This window comes from Leucoraja erinacea, chromosome 5 (genome assembly GCF_028641065.1).
Source record: "Leucoraja erinacea ecotype New England chromosome 5, Leri_hhj_1, whole genome shotgun sequence".
Lineage (NCBI taxonomy): Eukaryota > Metazoa > Chordata > Chondrichthyes > Rajiformes > Rajidae > Leucoraja > Leucoraja erinaceus.
In genome coordinates this window covers 57572864-57592362 of record NC_073381.1, presented here as the reverse complement: position 1 = coordinate 57592362, position 19499 = coordinate 57572864, and the positions used below count along the sequence as shown (strand labels likewise).

The following is a 19499-nucleotide window of genomic DNA, read 5'->3' as shown; positions in this document are numbered from 1 at the left end:
TCGCAATGCCGAGCCGTGCGGTATCCCACTAGTCACTGCCTGCCATTCTGAAAGAGACCCGTTAATCCCTACTCTTTGCTTCCTGTCTGCCAACCAATTTTCTATCCATGTCAGTGCTCTACCCACAATACCATGTACTCTAATTTTGCCCACTAATCTCCAATGTGTGACCTTATCAACTGCTTTCTGAAAGTCCAGGTACACTACATCCACTGGCTCTCCCTTGTCCATTATCCTAGTTACATCCTCAAAAAATTCCAGAAAATTAGTCAAGCATGATTTCCCCTTCATAAATCCATGCTGACTCGGACCGATCCTGTTACTGCTATCCAAATATGCCGCTATTTCATATTTTGTAATTGACTCCAGCATCTCTACCACCAATGTCAGGCTAACTGGTCTATGATTCCCTGTTTTTTCTCTCCTTTCTTAAAAAGTGGGATAACATTAGCTACCCTCCAAATCACAGGAATTGATCCTGAATCTATAGAACATTGGAAAATTATCACCAATGCATCCACAATTTCTAGAGCCACTTTCTTAAGTACCCTGGGATGAAGCCATCAGGCCCTGGGGATTTATCAGCCTTCAGTCCGATCAGTCTATCCAACACCATTTCCTGCCTAATGTGGATTTCCTTCAGTTCCTCCATCACCGCAGACCCTCTGGCCACTAGAAAATCTTGAAGCTTTTTATGTCCTCCTTAGTGAAGACGGATCCAAAGTACATGTTCCTCATCTGTCATTTCCTTGTTCCCCATAATAAATTCACCTTTTTCCGTCTTTAAGGGCCCAACTTTGGTCTTCACTAATTTTTTCCTCTTCACATGCCGGAAGAATCTTTAACAAAGCTCCTTTATATTCTTGGCTAGCTTACCTTTGTACCTCATCTTTTCTCCCCGTTTTGCCTTTTTAGTTATCTTCTGTTGCTCTTTAAACATTACCCAATCCTCTTGCTTCCCGTCATCTTTGCTACGTTGTACTTCTTATCTTTTATTTTTATACTGTCCCTGACGTCCCTTGTCAGCCACGTTCGCCTCTTACTCCCTTGGAATCTTTCTTCCTCTTTGGAATGAACTGATCCTGCACCTTCTGTATTATTCCCAGAAATACCTGCCATTGTTGTTCCACTGTCATCCCTACTAGGGGTCTCTTTCCGGTCAACTTTGGCCAGCTCCTCCCTCATGGCTCCATAGTCCCCTTTATTCAACAGTAACACTGACACCTCCGATTTACTCTTGTCCCTCTCCAATTGTAGATTTTACTTCTGAGTCACGTGAGTGACTATGTGAAGATGGCCGTCTAGCGCATTGCAAAACGGCTGACTGACAGGGCGCTGCTCCTGCCAGCGGTAAGTTTAAACCTGCAAGGTAAGTTTTAAACTTATTCCCGGGTTATATGCTTTCTTGTAGGAATCTCTCCTTACAGAGTTTCCTGTTGGATTTCGGGGCGAATGCCGGGCGGCCCGCGGGGAAACCTTTATGGACCGCGGGGAATCACAGTCGGACCGCAGGGAATCCCGGTCATGACCTCGGGGAAGCCCGGCCACGGACCGCGGGGAACCAACTACGGAGACCGCGGAAGTGCGGATAGCGGGCGGCGGTTTAATTCACTTTCCGAATCGCTGGCGGTGGAGCCAGCGGCTTCAGACTAGTGCCGATAGCACCTAGGCAACCCCACTTGGAGGGTTAGCCACAAAATTATATCTCCCTCTCTGAGGAGGGGTGCGTAGGGAAGAGGAGTCGCCAGGAGGTTTCCTGATGGAGAGGATCCCCTCCTTCAATGGGTAGGGTTTTTAAACGTTCTAACCCACATGGAGCACCTGATGGAGAGATGCTCCACAATGATATGCTCCAAAGGAGGGAGTTATATCACCGTGGGTCTCCTGGGGGCCAATGGCAACGGCACCTGTTACAAGGCTGCACAAGGTCTCCCTCTCTGAGGAGGGGAGCATTCGAGGTCAGTTCCTGTCTGACTCAGAGCAAAAATCCTGATATAGGTCCGTAGGAGAGGCCATGTCAGCGCAGGTATCCTCAGGGGCCTGCGGCAGCACCTGTGTCAGGGCTGCCTACGAAATCTCCCTCGCTGTGGAGGGGAGTGCGAGTGGTCAGTGTGTAACTGACTTCAAATTCGAAGTATGTCCGTGAAACATACTGGAGCACATGCATATGGCTCCAAGGAAATTCTCGCAAACAAAAGAGTTACTGCCGTGGGCAGAAAACCCGGAATGGGCCAGAGTTCCCCTTCACGGCCGGCAGTGAACAACGCTACCAGGGGTGACATGGGAAAAAAGAAACCAGCCGCCGAAGCTTCTCTTCAGGTAAGATTTATCCAACAGGTATACCTGGATGTGGAAGCAAAAGCTGTCGTACTAATCAAAGTACCAACGATGAACAAAGCTTCATCGTTTCGGCGACAACACACCACATGCCTCATCGGCAGTAAGCAGTTCACTGATGCTGGTGGCAGCTGGAAAGCTGGGCAGAGGTCTTTCAGGCCAAGGTCCAAGCCGGTCTCAGGAAATATGGAATCTACACGCCCCACCAGTCCTACTCTTCAATCAAGGACGGGAATAGAACCCATATCAGGGGCCTTTGGGCTTACCATAAGACCACCGGTAGCCATGGAGGTAGGTGGGGCTGGTTCATCCGAAACATGGGGTATGTGGACCATTTACAAATTGGTAATATTTACGCTTGTTTTTTGTACAAATGACAATGATAAAATTCCGATTCATTAATAACATGTGCTTGATTTGCACAGTATACAAGGGTTCCAAGCATGGCTTGGAACTAGGGCCCGAGTTGTCTTTCGAGGCAGGCTCAGTATGGCAGCCAGGATTGCCTTCCGAGACAAACTCAGGAATATGGCTAGAGTTGTCTTTCGAGGCAGGGTCAGTATCATGGCCGGAGTTGTCTTTCAAGGCAGGCCCAGTATTATGGCCACAATTATCTTCCGAGACTGTCTCGGGAATTTGGTGAATGGTGGAAGATGTCGGTTCATCTTTGATTTAACTCGTATGTGCAACAGAGACTTTCAGAATATGGAAATGTGTTACTATTAAACAACTGATTTCCATTCTCAGGGATCACCCTTGATTAACTCACATTCACATGTGCAGTATACTTTTTTTAAGGGAAACTTTGTTACTGTCTAATAGCGGATATTCCATAGGATACTTTATGGCATGCATCGATCTCAAAGATGTATACTATTCAGTTCCCATTCACAGGGTTCAACGGAGATATTTGAAATTTAGCTGGATAGAAACATAGAAACATAGAAAACAGGTGCAGGAGTAGGCCATTTGGCCCTTCGAGCCTGCACCACAATTCAATATGATCATGGCTGATCATCCAACTCAGTATCCTGTGCCTGCTTTCTCTCCATACCCCCTGATCCCTTTAGCCACAAGGGCCACATCTAACTCCCTCTTAAATATAGCCAATTAACTGGCTTCAACTACCTTCTGTGGCAGAGAATTCCAGAGATTCACCACGTTCTGTGTGAAAAATGTTTTTTTCATCTCGGTCCTAAAAGATTTCCCCCTTATCCTTAAACTGTGATCCCTTGTTCTGGACTTCCCCAACATCGGGAACAATCTTCCTGCATCTAGCCTGTCCAACCTCTTACGAATTTTGTAAGTAACAGGCAACGATAGCAGTTAAAGCGTTGCAAAATGGGCTAACTTCAGCTCCCAGGTTATTTACTACATTTGGCTTGGGCTGCTCAAAGCTCAAAAATACATATCCATGGCCTATCTGGATGATATTACAAAAATGCTAAATCTTGCTAAATTAGCTGTTTCAGCTGCAAAACTAACATTTGAGAAATTGCGGTTTCTGATCCATCCAGTTAAATTTAAGTTGATACCAACTAGAGTTATAAATTGTGATGTACCTTTAACTCTATTAGTTGTCTGTGACTCCGTCCTGGGGCAAGAGATTGTGGCCAGTGTAAATTGGCAAATTAGTGGGTGTTTTTCAGCTGCGTAATTATAAAAGATGAGATAGCCGCACATTTGGATAGCAGTAACAGAATCGGTCCGAGTCAGCATGGATTTACGAAGAGGAAATCATGCTTGACTAATCTTCTGGAATTTTTTGAAGATGTAACTAGGAAAATGGACTAGGGAGAGCCAGTGGATGTAGTGTACCTGGACTTTCAGGAAGCATTTGATAAGGTCCCACATAGGAGATTAGTGGGCAAATTTAGGGCACATGTTATTGGGGGTAGAGTGCTGACATGGATAGAGAAGTGGTTGGCAAACAGGAAACATAGAAACCTAGAAAATAGGTGCAGGAGTAGGCCATTCGGCCCTTCGAGCCTGCACCGCCATTCGATATGATCATGGTTGATCATCCAACTCAGTATCCCATCCCTGCCTTCTCTCCATACCCCCCGATTCCTTTAGCCACAAGGGCCACATCTAACTCCCTCTTAAATATAGCCAATGAACTGGCCTCAACTACCTTCTGTGGCAGAGAGTTCCAGAGATTCACCACTCTCTGTGTAAAAAATGATTTTCTCATCTCGGTCCTAAAAGACTTCCCTCTTATCCTAAAACTGTGACCCCTTGTTCTGGACTTCTCCAACATCGGGAACAATCTTCCTACATCTAGCCTGTCAAACCCCTTAAGAATTTTGTAAGTTTCTATAAGATCCCCCCTCAATCTTCTGAATTCCAGCGTGTACAAAGAGTAGGGATTAACGGGTCCCTTTCAGAATGGCAGGCAGTGACTAGTGTGGTACCGCAAGGCTCTGTGCTGGGACAGCTATTTACAATATACATCAATGATTTGGATGAAGGGATTCAAAGTAACATTAGCGAGTTTGCAGATGACACAAAGCTGGGTGGCAGTGTGAACTGTGAGGAGGATGCTATGAGAATGCAGGGTGACTTGAACAGGTTGGGGGAGTGGGCAGATGAGTGGCAGATGAAGTTTAATGCAGATAAATGTGAGGTTATCTACTTTGGTAGCAAAAACAGGAAGGCAGATTACTATCTAAATGGCGTCAAGTTGGGAAAAGGGGGAGTACAACGGGATCTGGGTGTCCTTGTACATCAGTCTATGAAAGTAAGTATGCAGGTACAGCACACAGTGAAGAAAGCAAATGGCATGTTGGCCTTTATAACAAGAGAAATCAAATATAAGAGCAAAGAGGTCCTTCCGCAGTTGTACAGAGCCCTGGTGAGACCACACCTGGAGTATTGTGTGCAGTTTTGGTCCCCTAATTTGAGGAAGGACATTCTTGCTATTGAGGGAGTGCAGCGTAGGTTTACAAGGTTAATTCCCGGGATGGCGGGTCTGTCATATGCTGAGAGAATGGAGCAGCTGGGCTTGTATACTCTGGAGTTTAGAAGGATTAGAGGGGATCTCATTGAAACATATAAGATTGTTAAGGGTTTGGACACGCTTGAGGCAGGAAACATGTTCCCAATGTTGGGGGAGTGCAGAACCAGGGGCCACATTTTAAGAATAAGGAGTAAGCCATTTAGAATGGAGATGAGGAAACACGTTTTCTCACAGAGAGTGGTGAGTCTGTGGAATTCTCTGCCTCAGAGGGTGGAGGAGGCAGGTTTTCTGGATACTTGCAAGAGAGAGCTAGATAGGGCTTTTAAAGATAGCAGAGTCAGGGGACATGGGGAGAAGGCAGAAACGGGGTACTGATTAAGGATAATCAGCCATGATCCCATTGAATGGCGGTGCTGGCTCGAAGGGTTGAATGGCCTACTCCTGCACCTATTGTCTATCGTCTATTGAATCAATTAAACTGGAAATAATGACTGGAAGATTTGCTTTTGTTATTGACTGCGTAAATTCGGTCACTCCTCCCTGCCAGTGTAGTAATGACAATGGAAAGGATTGAAATTGCCATTTCAACCACCATACATTGCCATGTATCTTCCCCATGTGTACTCATATTTCTCCCACCATCTCTCATCTCCGCTCACCCTGCTCCTTTTCCTTCCTTTGCACATTCATCTCCCATTCTCGAATCCCATTCTTCCCATTTATCCACCCCTCCTTCCTCTCCATCCGTCCATTTTCACCTACAGCCCTCCCTCCTATTTTTTTTTCTCACTCCCCCTCTGCCTCCCTGATCTCACGCCCTTTTGGCTCCTTTCATCTCTAGCCTTTGTCACTACTACACCCATTTGCTAATCAACCCCCCCTCTCTCCCCACACTAGCTATCAGCTTGTCAGGCTTTGTCCCACCTCCATATTTCTTCAGCGTTCTCCCATCCTCCACATTCCAATCAGTCCGAAACAAATCCCTACCCGAAATTTGGTCTCTTAAATTCTTCACAAATGCACTTCGTTTTTTGCTCAAGATTCCAGCATCTGTAGTTTTTTGTGTGTCCAATATTGGCTCTTGCTACTTTTCGCTCAGTAAGGAAGTGTAAGGTATGCGTCACCCTTGTCATTTTTATTGAATCCAAGGCTGCAGGTTTACAATGAATGGTTCATTCGCTCTAATATGTAATAGAATAGGAGGGTGAGGGACTGTTCGGATCTTGTCTCCAGCAGGACTTTGGACATGTCTCAACCTCACTTTAATGTCTGCAGTTTTATTCGAAAGAAGCTCCGGCATTCGTAGCTGAAATATTAATAACAAAATCATGTAAAATATTTGGAAATACATCTTATAACAATTCCGCCTCTGCCATCGAGGTGGGGTTTTAAAACAAGGCTTTTAAATGAAGGCAGGGTTTTAAATATTTCTGAACACACTCCAGTCTGCATTTGGAAAACGGCACAAATGATGGCTTTAATTTAATGCACATGAAATGCTATTATGTCATTGCGCCGCCAATTCAGTTTCCAATTTTATGGAAACTGGTATGACCTTTATTCCCGGAGAGAAATGAAAGGATGAGGGTTTTTCCCCCCTCAATAATGAATAAGCAGAGCATTTGGGCTGGGTTGGAGGGGAGCAGGTGGCGCGGTTCGCTTTCCCTTCCCCAGCCATTGTACGCCCAGGTTTTCGGTGAAATTACATCAAGTCACTTTCACCACCACCTCCAGCACTGACGTAAACCTGATAGGACGCAGCAGCAGGGCGCAGAGACACTGAGACGAAACAACAGGGAAAAAATCCCACACACATGCACACGGGCGAAAGAGATGTACAATGCGTGTGGGGCAGCTTCAGGTCGACGTGGATCTATCCAAGCAACCGTGCGAAGACATTTCTTCTGAAATGCCATGAAACAGTTGTTGGAGATTTAGATACATTCTGCTGCAGACTGCCGCATTGGCTGGGTGATGATAGGAATCGTATTCTGCAATGTGATGGCTGGTATATTGATCTGAGGTGCATATATCTCCTCAATGCGCGCTAGTCAGTCGGATCTCTTAGCGCTGGGTTACAACGACTGTTGTCGATCCTCTACGTTTTTCATGTAGGTATTTCGACCGTGTTACTGAATTCGCACGATTCTGGAGGAGGAAAGATCAACAGCGAGGATGATGATCGGAAGCTAAAAGGCAGGTTGGTGAGCCTGTTCGCCGCGCGGATTTTGCACAGACATACCCTGCACATATTACAAAGGCAGCGAGAGAACAATGACTCATTTACAGGCAGGGCTTTCGCCAGAAACTCTGGAGAAAGCTAAACTCGAGCTGAATGAGAATCCGGACACCTTACATCAAGACATCCAGGAAGTGCGAGATATGATTATCACTCGACCAGACATCGGTTTCCTTCGGACTGATGATGCTTTCATCTTAAAGTTTCTCCGAGCCCGAAAGTTCAACCATTTCGAGGCGTTCCGTCTCCTGGCTCAATATTTCGAGTATCGTCAGCAGAACCTGGACATGTTCAAGAACTTCAAAGCCACCGACCCAGGGATCAAACAGGCGCTGAAAGATGGTTTCCCCGGTGTGCTTTCTAACCTGGATCATTATGGCAGGAAAATCTTGGTCCTCTTCGCTTCCAACTGGGACCAGAGCAGGTACAACGCTGTATAAATCCATCTGAAAAGCGGCTCCATCACAACCTCCTTCCCTTTACCCCTCCTCTAAATATAGCAGCATTATATCTAATCATTTCTAATTTAGCTGGAATGCTCGGAAACATTTCACCCCTGATACTAGCCTCTGCCGAGAAATATCCTAGCTTTTAGGATCATGAATTTACTTACGGTGGGAAACAGGCAAATAACAATTAGATATAACCATCTTTGCATGAAATGGATGGGAATAAAATACGAACACTTATTTACATAGATACATAGACAATAGGTGCAAGAGTAGCCCACTCGGCCCTTCGAGCCAGCACCGCCATTCAATGTGATCATGGCTGTTCATCCACAATCAGTACCGCAGAGGACATTTACACATGTACTATTAAACAAAATGTATTCCTTAACCAATATATATTAATAACGCAGCATGATTCCATAAATTGACATACTGCAACACTTGCCATTTAAATTGTGATGGATTTAAAAACCAAACTCAAAATCCTCTCAGTCATGAGGGTGGTGTTAATCATCACCGTCACCATGCAATGTTTTTTTCCCGAGTGCAAGATTTACTACCGAAGTTAAAAGTAGCAAATAATCAGGTCAAAGCTGAGGATTTTTGCTTTGCATTTGAGACAAAAATAAGGTGTGGAGGGGGTGGGGTAGAGTAATGGGGATAGAGCAGAGGGTGGGCGCAAGGGCTAGTCACGTTGTCCAGAGAGGCTGTCGGACCATTGAGTTACTCCAGCACTTTGTGTCATTTTATGTTTGCATGATATGAGTGCCTATCTACATGCTAATATTGATGCAGAAAAAAGGCATTTAAAATGTTTTTGGTATTAAATAAAGATTTCTGCAGGCATTTATAATGGACAGATTAACTCATACTATCTCCAAATTGATCAGCTACATATTTGTAAGGTAGGCAGGTGAGGAGGATAGCATGTGGCTTATTAATAATGTAACATAATTTAGAACAGATCTATTAAAGGAGTTGATGAGATGAGGATTGTATTTCTTGTCTCCCCTACTCCAACATATGTCGCAAAACCTGGATATTGGCACATTTCACATACTAATGGGACAGTGAATCAGCCCATTATATCAGTTTTGCAGAAATGACAGCCCCATAAGGCTATTATTTCCCGAGGTATGTGAAATTTAAATTAAAAGAAAGATTTGTTTTCAACATATATATAACTGCCTAATGGACACAATTTCTATTGCATCATTTTTTTCTCAATTTAACAAAACATAAAAATGAAGCATGCATAATTTAATCATATTTTCTATAATGAGGCTGCAGACTTCTTGGTTGCCATGACACTTCAGTGGAGCCTTATGTTGATTTTATGGGTGCAATCAATTGTAGCTTTAACACTTTCTGGAAACTCCTGTAATTTTTTTTCACTGCAATTCAGCAAACAAGGACTGCAAATGTATGGATGATTTCTACATTAAACACAACAAAAAGCTTATGGCACTTCTTTTTACAGAGTTATTGATTGCAAACCCATTTTTGTGATTAGCTTGCATATTACTACACCAAAATAGTCTGACAAACTAATTGCTTCAACTTGTCAATTTTGAAGATGGTTCTTATAATTTGGCTGAATCAAGGCATAATGAACTTCTTAACAACGTCATATGTAATTCCTCAAATATTAAAGTATTTTGAACCAGAATGTCTATTTTGCATATTCTGTCATAACTTGCAATTTTGTAATAGTTTATAATACAATATAAATCCAGCAAAGTAAAGACTACAGATTATAATGATTTTTTGTCCAACTCTCGGGCTAATTCATTGCAGCAGCCTGTCTGATTATAATTGGAAGTGAATATTATTAACAATAATGTAATCTCATTTGAAAGGTAAAGTTTATTAAGAAACCGTAATGTCTCCAAACTAGACAGCAGCACACATTAAAAAAAAAAAACCCAAAAAATAGATTGGAATACTTAAGCAACACTGAACTTAGAACAGTTATTACAAGGAAGCTGATTTTGATGAAGCACGCTCCTCTTATTAGTTATTTAACTGTCTGTTACCATTCCTGCAAAGATAACATTTTGCAGATGTTGGAAATCTGAAATAAAGCAAGTGGAAGAAATATTCTGCAGGTCAGGCAAATAAAGAATGGGGATAATAGAAGGTTTTGGAAATTATCTGCACTTAAAATATTTGTACCTATGCTTAAGTTGTGATATTAGTCATCTTGTGAATGATCTGATTTTATTCCTATACATTTTTATGTTGCTGTTTAATTGACTCATTTCCATAAGAATCAGTCACACCACAGCAGGTTTGGAGTCATGTGTACATCAGTCAAGATAACAAGCATGTTTCCTTTCTTTTCCTAAAGGAAGATAATGCCGTAATTAGGTTTATCAATCACTTTATAGCTTCATGGTCATGATCATTACATATATGTTATTATAATTGTTTACATATTAATATTGTATAAACATATAACATTTCAGAAATTGTCAGAATTTGATTTTTCACATTTGATTTTTAATTAGAACTAGATTACTGATTCTACAGCATATTGGCTATTTTGCATATTGGCTATCTGAATGTTTGCTTGACAAACTAATTGGTGTACAAATATAATTAATTGTGTCTCCATTTTCAGGTATACATTAATAGATATTTTGCGTGCCATCCTGCTATCATTGGAAGCAATGATTGAAGACCCAGAACTGCAAGTGAATGGATTTATTTTGATAATAGACTGGAGCAACTTTACTTTCAAGCAAGCCTCTAAATTAACACCGAGTATGCTCCGATTAGCCATTGAGGGATTACAGGTACAAATGTTTTTTTGCTTATAATGGTTATACATTATAAATTCATTGCTTATAAATTTTGGTGGTGTCAATCTCAGGTTGCTGGATCTTGGTGTACAGAGAATCTCAAAATAATAGAGTGACTGGAGAAAATATTACACTGTGCAAACTTTTCATTACTATTTGATGTGATCATTATGTACCAAGAGCAAAATGCGTGGTGCTCAGTATAATTAAAAAAACAATGCTTTTGCAGAACAAAATGGTTCTGCCTGAAACGTCCTTTGACTATGGAATGAACATAATGCAGCTTTGATAAAGGGATATTTAGTCTCTCTTTTTTTATTTCCAATCTAAAAAAACACCTAATTAATAAAATACCTATTATCCTGGCTAAGATTATGAATATTTGGTTCCAGTAAATTAATTCAACAGCAATGTTTATGCCAGGATAATATTAAAATAGAACATGAAATAATATTGTTTGAGGGGAAGGAATCGTATTATGTTGGTTCAATAAACTGGAGGCAGCAATGTGAATGCTGTTGATTGGAGGCAAGGATGTGGCTTGAGGGACAAAGTATGAAGATATGAGAGACCTAGAAAGGGTAACTAGGAAGGACCACTTTCCCTTAGCAGCAGTGAATAATGAGGGGCTACAAATGTAAGTTAATTGGGAGAAGAATTAGAGGGGAGAAGAGGTAAACATCATTCTGCCAAAAGTCTACCAACGATATAAATTTTCCTCAAAACACAACGAATTGGAGGAACTCAGTGGGTTTGGCTGCATCTCTGGAGGGAATATTTTGAGTCAGAATCCTTCGTCAGACTGAAATGTCTCAGGTCAATTTCCTCCAGAGATGCTGCTTGACCTGCCGAGTTACTCCAGCACTTTGTGTTTTGCTGCAGCACCTGCAGTTCATTGTGCCTCCATATAAATCTTCTTTTTTGTAGCATAAACTGCCATCATTGATAAAAGGTGTTTCAATGAGCACTTGAAGAGTGATAAACTAAAATCTATGGATTGAGAGATGAGTTGTGGAAGAAACTCAACTTTTGTCTAATGGGCTGAATGGTCCCTTTTCACGCTAGACATTTCTCTGATTTTATGACTGTATATTTACCTGATATAGAACTATGAAATTGGGTATTTGGGCCTCAACATTCCCTAAGCATTTGAATGCTATATAAATTATACTCCAATAAAGTAAGTAGGATCATAATAGACCTCTTTAGATGCAACTGAGTACATAGTGATATAAACAACTTATTTAGTGGAATTTATTTATGCTAAACTATCAATCACAATTTTATGAATAGAGCTGCTCTCTTCTTTGTTTTTGAATAATGTTAATTTTGTGATATAACAGAATCCCTGCAGTGCTGTAATATTTTCTCTGAAAGTAACGGTTTCATAACAAAACAACAAAGAAGAACAAAAAATCACAATATTCTGGAGTAACTCAGCAGGTAAGGCAGCATCTCTGGAGGACATTGATAGGTGACAGTTCAGGACAGGAAGAAATACAGCAATGAAGGAAGTTTGTTCATATTTGTTTTAATATTCCCAGCTATTTTATGGTTGGATGTGGATTCAAACACTGGAGATATTATTTCCTTTGGGAAAATGGTCATGTGAGTTCATTACTAAGCTCCTTCATGCATATCTGCTCCACTATGCTTAAATAGCTCACTTTATTATAGTAGAAACATGGTCATAGCTAATATCTGCCACAGTTTAGGAAATATTTCACCGGCAGAGCTTCTTGAATCCTGTGTATTGCATGACCCTCTTAATGCATTGTTCAGCAATGGTCATTCTCCTGTGTACTGGTAATTTTATTCCATAACTCTACTCGCGCTACTAACTGACAAGAATAAAACGTTGGCATGGATTTTGGTCATAGTTCAATAAGATTATGGCTGATTTGACTGTGGCCTCCTGCATTTCTGTCTCTCGAAAATAACATATTAACCTCCTGCTTCTCAAATATCTGTCATCCTCTGCTTCAAAAATATTCAACCACTCAGCTTTCATTTCCAATGACTAAGGACCCTCTGAGAGAAAATAAATTGCCTCATCCCCCTTAAATGGGTATTTTTAAATAGTGAACCTTATTTCAATGTTTTCCCCCAAGATAGAGACAGAGAAAGCCAGTATTCAGCAGTGGTGGAATACAACATACTGAAGATGAAGGGTTGTTACTCAAGCTTTTGTTGGTCTTTATTATAACATTGTAGGAGGCCAGAGATTTTGTAAGTCTCACTGGCTAAGAATACTTTGGGAAGGTAGGAGTGAAAACAGGTCAATCCAAATATAAATGTGCAGATCTTGGTTGTTGGTGTGGACAGTGGCAATTGGAAAATGGTGTAGCGAATATTCAGAGGCAAACAATTTTTTTTAGAGATATAACAGGCCCTTAGAGAAACAGGCCCTTCAACCCAACGAGTCCACACCGACTAGCGATCCCCGCAGATTAACACACACTAGGGACCATTTACATTTATATCAAGCCAATTAACCTACAAACCTAAGGTACACAAAAATGCTGGAGAAACTCAGCGGGTGCAGCAGCATCTATGGAGTGAAGGAAATAGGCGACGTTTCGGGCCAAAACCCTTCTTCAGACTGATTTTGGCCCGAAACGTCGCCTATTTCCTTCGCTCCATAGATGCTGCTGCAACCGCTGAGTTTCTCCAGCATTTTTGTGTACCTTCGATCTTCCAGCATCTGCAGTTCCTTCTTGAACACAACCTACAAACCTATACGTCTTTGGAGTGTGGGAGGAAACATAAGATCTCGAAGAAAACCATGCGGTCACGGGGAGAACGTACAAACTCCGTACAGACAGCACCCATAGTCAGGATCGAACCTGGGTCTCTGGTGCTGTAAGTGCTGTTAGGCAGCAACTCTATCACTGCGCCACCATGCCGCCCCATTTCCTCAAGTAGAAGAACCCTTGCTCTCATGCACCACGAGGATTAAATTGAGTTCATGCTGTATGATCTTGGTATGGCAGAGAACGGTATACAGAGAAAAACAATCCTAACCGCATCAAAAAGACATACATTTCAGGAACGAAGGGAAGATAGTTTTATCGAGGTATTTTTACCAATTGGAAATTCATATTAACATTCAAAATTATGAAAACAATAAAAATAAAACTGGATGTATTTTTAATAAATTCATTTTTTTGTGTGATGTGGTTATGATCAGCAAGGCCAGCATTTTTTTTGTCCTTCCATATTTTTTGTCCTTTCATATCTTAATTCACTATAGCTTGTAGTTTATTTCATTCACATTTTAAAAAGAACTGAGTGCGATTCTGTCCATATTAAGAGTGGCTGAATTTGTCAACTGAAGTCACATTGATTAGTTTGTGGATTCAGATTCAGATTCAGATTCAATTTTAATTAGTTTGTGGATGGTCAATCAACAGGAATATGCTCAGTCTAACATTACAAGCAGGTTCAAAGTTGCCATCAAATATCAGTTCATGGAAAGGTTTGATAATTAATCAATGTTATAAAATTCTATAGTGCAAAATCTTCATTGGTATTTTTGATTACGCTTTGGCCACAAGCAATTGAAAATCCAATAATATTTATTTGCAATACTCTCCCAATCTCATTGTGTAAAATGAGCAAAATTATCTTTATGACTCTCTTCTTTTATTGCATGTTGTTTCTTAAATAATTGGCAACGAGTAAAATTACGAAAGAAAAAATAAAGCAGTGCTCATTTTAACTGCTGCAATGTAAAAAGAAAATGCAAGGGACCATTACTATTCTGATTTATTTGTTCAACCAAATACTCAATAAAATTGCCTAGAAATTACAGTCCATTCAGCTGATTTAGCCTTAGCCAATATTTATACTCCACATGGGATTCATCTAACCACACTTTGCTATCAGCATACCCTTGCTCCTGCTAGCTAGGGATGAAGTAACTAGATGTTATATATTTAAGGTCATTGTTTAAGGAGAATTGTTTTATGCAAATTGCTTCATATTCCTTTCTCCTGTCAGGTTCTAAGTTGTTCACCTTAACCATTTTATGTCCTAAAATCTAACCACTTACTGGAAAAGGTTTATCCTGAATTACTCACTGAATTTGCCTTTTCTTGCCTCCAATTTATTCCCCCCCACCCCCACCTCTACTTTCAGTCTGAAATAGAGTTACGACCCAAAACATCATTTGTTCTTTTTCTCCAGAGATGCTGCCTAACCCACTGAGTTACTCCAGCATTTTGTGTCTATCTTCGGTATACACCGACATCTGCAGCTCCTTTCTACACATTCCTACACCTTCTCGAGTGGCACAGTGGCATTGCAGTGGATGGCACAGTGATGCAGTAGTAGAGTTGCTGCCTTACAGCACCAGGGAACCGGGTTCGATCCTGACCACGGGTGCTGTCGGTACGGAGTTTACACGTCCTCACTGTGACCTCGTGGGTTTTCTCCAGGTGCACCGGTTTCCTAAGCCGTACCACATTCCAAAGACGTACAGGTTTGTAGGTTAATTGGCTTCTGTAAATTATTCCTTGAGAGTAGGATAGAACCAGTGTATGGAGTGATCACTGGTCGGCGCAGAGTTGATGAGCTGAAGTGCCTGCTTTTACGCTGTGTATCTCTAAACTAAACTAAACTGATCATTGGTACTATCTTATATTACTGTATTTTCTTCAATTTTGAACTCCAGCATAAAACATTAGAAACTAAAAATATAAAATAATTGACAACACCATATCTCCCAGCATGTACAGTACAAGGTGTGCAACTCAGTTTATTGTGATCTCACTACCAGCCATGTTATATTGTGAAAACTGTCCTGATATGGGCTCAGTGCAATTTTTATTTCTCTGTGCAATGGCCTATTCATATCTCTTGCTTCCTTTGTATTTTTATATGAATGGTCTCAGTAGGGGAGTTGTAGAGCTTGTTCATGGCAATTGCTGTGATGTGAACATTCACTGTGATGGTATTTCAGTCTCAGTCATAGAGGCCAATATCAGGAAATCCTTCAGAGGGGTGAACCCTCTAAAAGCGCCTGGACCTGATGGCATACCCGGTCGTGTTCTAAAAACCTGTGCGGACCAACTGGCTGGAGTTTTTCTGGACATTTTCATCCTCGCACTTCTGAGGTCTGAGGTTCCCACCTGCTTTAAAAGGGCATCAATTATACCAGTGCCCAAGAAGAGTAAGGTGACGTGCCTCAATGACTTTCGACCTGTGGCACTAACGCCTGTGGTGATGAAGTGCTTTGAGAGGTTGATCATGACGCAAATAGAAACATAGAAACATAAATCAACTCCTACCTTGACAAAAACCTGGACCCACTGCAGTTCGCTTACCAACACAACAGATCAATGGTGGATGCTATCTCGCTGGCCCTCCACTCCGCCCTGGACCACTTGGACAACAAAAACTCATATGTCAGGCTGTTATTCATTGATTACAGCTCGACGTTTAATACAATCGTCCCCTCCAAGCTGGTTACCAAACTCGCAGACGTGGGTCTCTGCGCATCCCTCTGCAATTGGATCCTCGACTTCCTCATTCTCAGACCACAGTCTGTTCGTATTGGTGGAAATGTGTCAGCCTCGATAACAATCAGTACGGGAGCACCTCAAGGCTGTGTGCTCAGCCCCCTGCTGTACTCACTCTATACTCATGACTGTGTAGCCGGTCATAGGGCGAACTCCATCATCAAGTTCGCTGATGACACCACTGTTGTGGGACGTATCACTGATGGGGATAAGTCAGAGTATAGAAGAGAGATCGAGCAACTGTCCATATGGTGCCAGCACAATAACCTGGCCCTCAACACCAGCAAAACAAAGGAACTGATTGTGGACTTTGGAAGGAGTAGGATGGGGACCCACAGTCCTGTTTATATCAATGGGTCGATGGTTGAAAGGGTCAAGAGCTTCAAATTCCTGGGTGTGCACATCTCTGAAGATTTTTCCTGGTCCGAGAACACTGATGCAATTATTAAGAAAGCAGATCAGCGCCTTTACTTCCTGAGAAGATTACGGAGAGTCGGTTTGTCAAGGAGGACTCTCTCTAACTTCTACAGGTGCACAGTAGAGAGCATGCTGACCGGTTGCACCGTGGCTTGGTTCAGCAACTTGAGCGCCCTGGAGAGGAAAAGACTACAAAAAGTATTAAACACTGCCCAGTCTATCATCGGCTCTGACCTCCCTTCCATCGAGGGGATCTATCGCAGTCGCTGCCTCAAAAAGGCTGGCAGTATCATCAAGGACCCACACCATCCTGGCCACACACTCTTCTCCCTGCTACCTTCAGGTAGAAGGTATAGGAGCCTGAAGACTGCAACGACCAGGTTCAGGAATAGCTACTTACCCACAGCCATCAGGCTGTTAAAGCTGGCTCGGACAAAACTCTGAACATTAATAGTAAGATTAAACGAGAACTTACCAGTTTGAAGTTTGATCTGTATTTTATGAGGAGTTACGATGAGGGATTACGTGAAGAACCCGTCCAGCACGCACGCGCGACATACTTCAAAGCAGCGGTGTGGAATCACAGACAGACACAGTAATTGAAATAAATATAGTAAAGAAAAGGAGAGCTTAGTTACCAGTTTGATCTCTATTATTGAGGGTGGGAGCGGAGGGCACGTAATCCCTCATCGTAACTCCTCGTAAAATACAGATCAAACTTCAAACTGGTAAATTCTCGTTTAATCTTACTATTTTACTTCGGAGTCACGTGAGTGACTACGTGAAGATTTTAAAGCTCTGTGATTTCAAACCGTGTAACAGTTCATACTTCACTCGCTGCCGAAGTCATTTGAGGGAGGAAGTATGTTATCGTAATCAACCATGAAACTGTTTGTAAAACAAAAATGGTGTTATCAACAATAACAAGACAAATGCTCCCCCGGGCTTAAATTATATATTTTCAGATTCTAATGTTATTTCTGCAACTGATACAGGTTCTGCCAGCGGCGTGTTACAAAGTTTGGAACGTATACTCCCTAGACCACCCCGCTGTAGCCAGGATGTGGTCCATAGGCACAGGATGTGGTCTTAGTGGAAGCTGCCATGGTGGAATTAGATTTATACACGTTAGTATTTACTCCAGCAACTCCCAGTACCTGCTTGAGCCACTAGAGGTAGTTTAGCTCGTCACCCGACCATGAGGTTTCTTGTGACTGACCCACAAGGCTTTTTCCTCTCCCTCGGGTATTTCTTATTGTGTCAATGTAGTTCATTAAGTGGGGCATGACACATAACCGTGGTTCAGGTGGCTATGCCCGGAATTCCATGACTGGACCTGATGTTCCTGGTCTGCTCTGTTTGGCCAGCCCCTGAATGGAAAATGTGACACTATCTGGTGTTATCACCATGATGTCCAATCGCAGTAGATGGAAGAACTGGGTCTTTGTGCTGAGGTAAGGCCGTCAGCATATCCATCTTCAGGGTAGGCTGTTCCAGGGTGAGGGACCTGGCTGGTGATCATCCCCTAAGGTACGTCAGGACCTCACTGACTTCCCAATTTGTGTGTACCTAGTTCTGGGGAATGGGAATTGAATATACCTCTCCTGAATTTGATCACCAGTGGGTGGTACCCTTGCCCTGTTGTCGTGGTGCCTGAGTTGAGTAGGCTGACAGAGCACTTCTGGCTATATTGATGGCGCAGTAGCTGAGTCCTTCATTGTGGTGAAGGCCTGCCAGGAACTCCAGTACAGGTTTTGTTGTAGTTGAATGTGTAGTTCCTGAGTTTGAGTAGTTTCTTCTCAGGTATGTTCCCTAGTGGATATGCGTAGAAAGAAGGGGAGAACATAGAGATTAGTTCCCCCCCCCCCCCCCCCACCTCAATACGCAGAAATGTATCCATGCCGCTGCCTTGAGTTGGTTTCATGCGACATACATTGGTACGTGGCGATTCAATTGGAATATAAGGTAATCGATATCTGGTGTCCATATTGCTTTGTAATCTCAGCAAATACTTTTGGTTTAAATGTTCGTTTACAGTATTTAGCTCACCTGATAGGTAAGTTACTGACGGTCAAACATGTTTGACGACATACGGTTACCAATTGTTAAATAAATTGTCACATAATATCGATTTTATTCCGCCCAAGTGGTTTGGTATATGCCACCACTGTGATGTTGTTAATTTATAAACGAACATGCAAAATGGTGCACTACTGAGCAATATGCTTGCCCAATAGTAAGTAAGTTTTATTTATATAGTACGTTTTAAGTCAACTCGCATTGACACCAAAGTGCTTTACAAAAATAGATAATACGTTTGCATACCATAGGAAAAGGTTAACAATTAAAGAAAATGGACTCAACCCATATAGAGTTCTACACAAACGTCCTCCCCACAGCAGAATCAAATTTCCACCGTGGGGAAAGGCACCAGAATGTTAAGTCCTCTTCCTCTGAAAACCCCCGAGGTCAGCCCTTTTGTGGCCTTGCAGCCAGTCCGATGAATATACTCAATAGAACATACTCAATATTTCTAACTAGGTTTAATGCCCAGTGTCTATAGTGATGACAACTCCAGATTAGTCCATTTGCCACCATATTCTAGGTATGGGATATAGTTTGAACACTAGTATCTCAGCTCATTGGAAAGGTGCAATGTTCAGTAGCTGGTAATGCTGCTACTAATCCCAATTACTTTTGCCACGTAGTTGATAGGTGGTTAAATGTTACCATAACTGATAGCATTAATGAATACCAGATAGACAATGT

General features: G+C 42.0%; 1 protein-coding gene across 1 annotated transcript in view; it reads left to right on the top strand.

Annotated features, from left to right (window-relative positions):
* The first annotated feature begins 3990 nt into the window (after positions 1-3990).
* The window catches only part of clvs2 (clavesin 2), a 66349-nt gene continuing 50840 nt past the window's right edge, over positions 3991-19499 (top strand). Inside the window, exons 1-2 of the mRNA XM_055635722.1 lie at positions 3991-7959; positions 10611-10785. Of these exons, the coding sequence (XP_055491697.1) occupies positions 7571-7959; positions 10611-10785 (564 nt within the window). The 5' untranslated portion in view covers positions 3991-7570. The remainder of the gene's footprint in view (positions 7960-10610; positions 10786-19499) is intronic.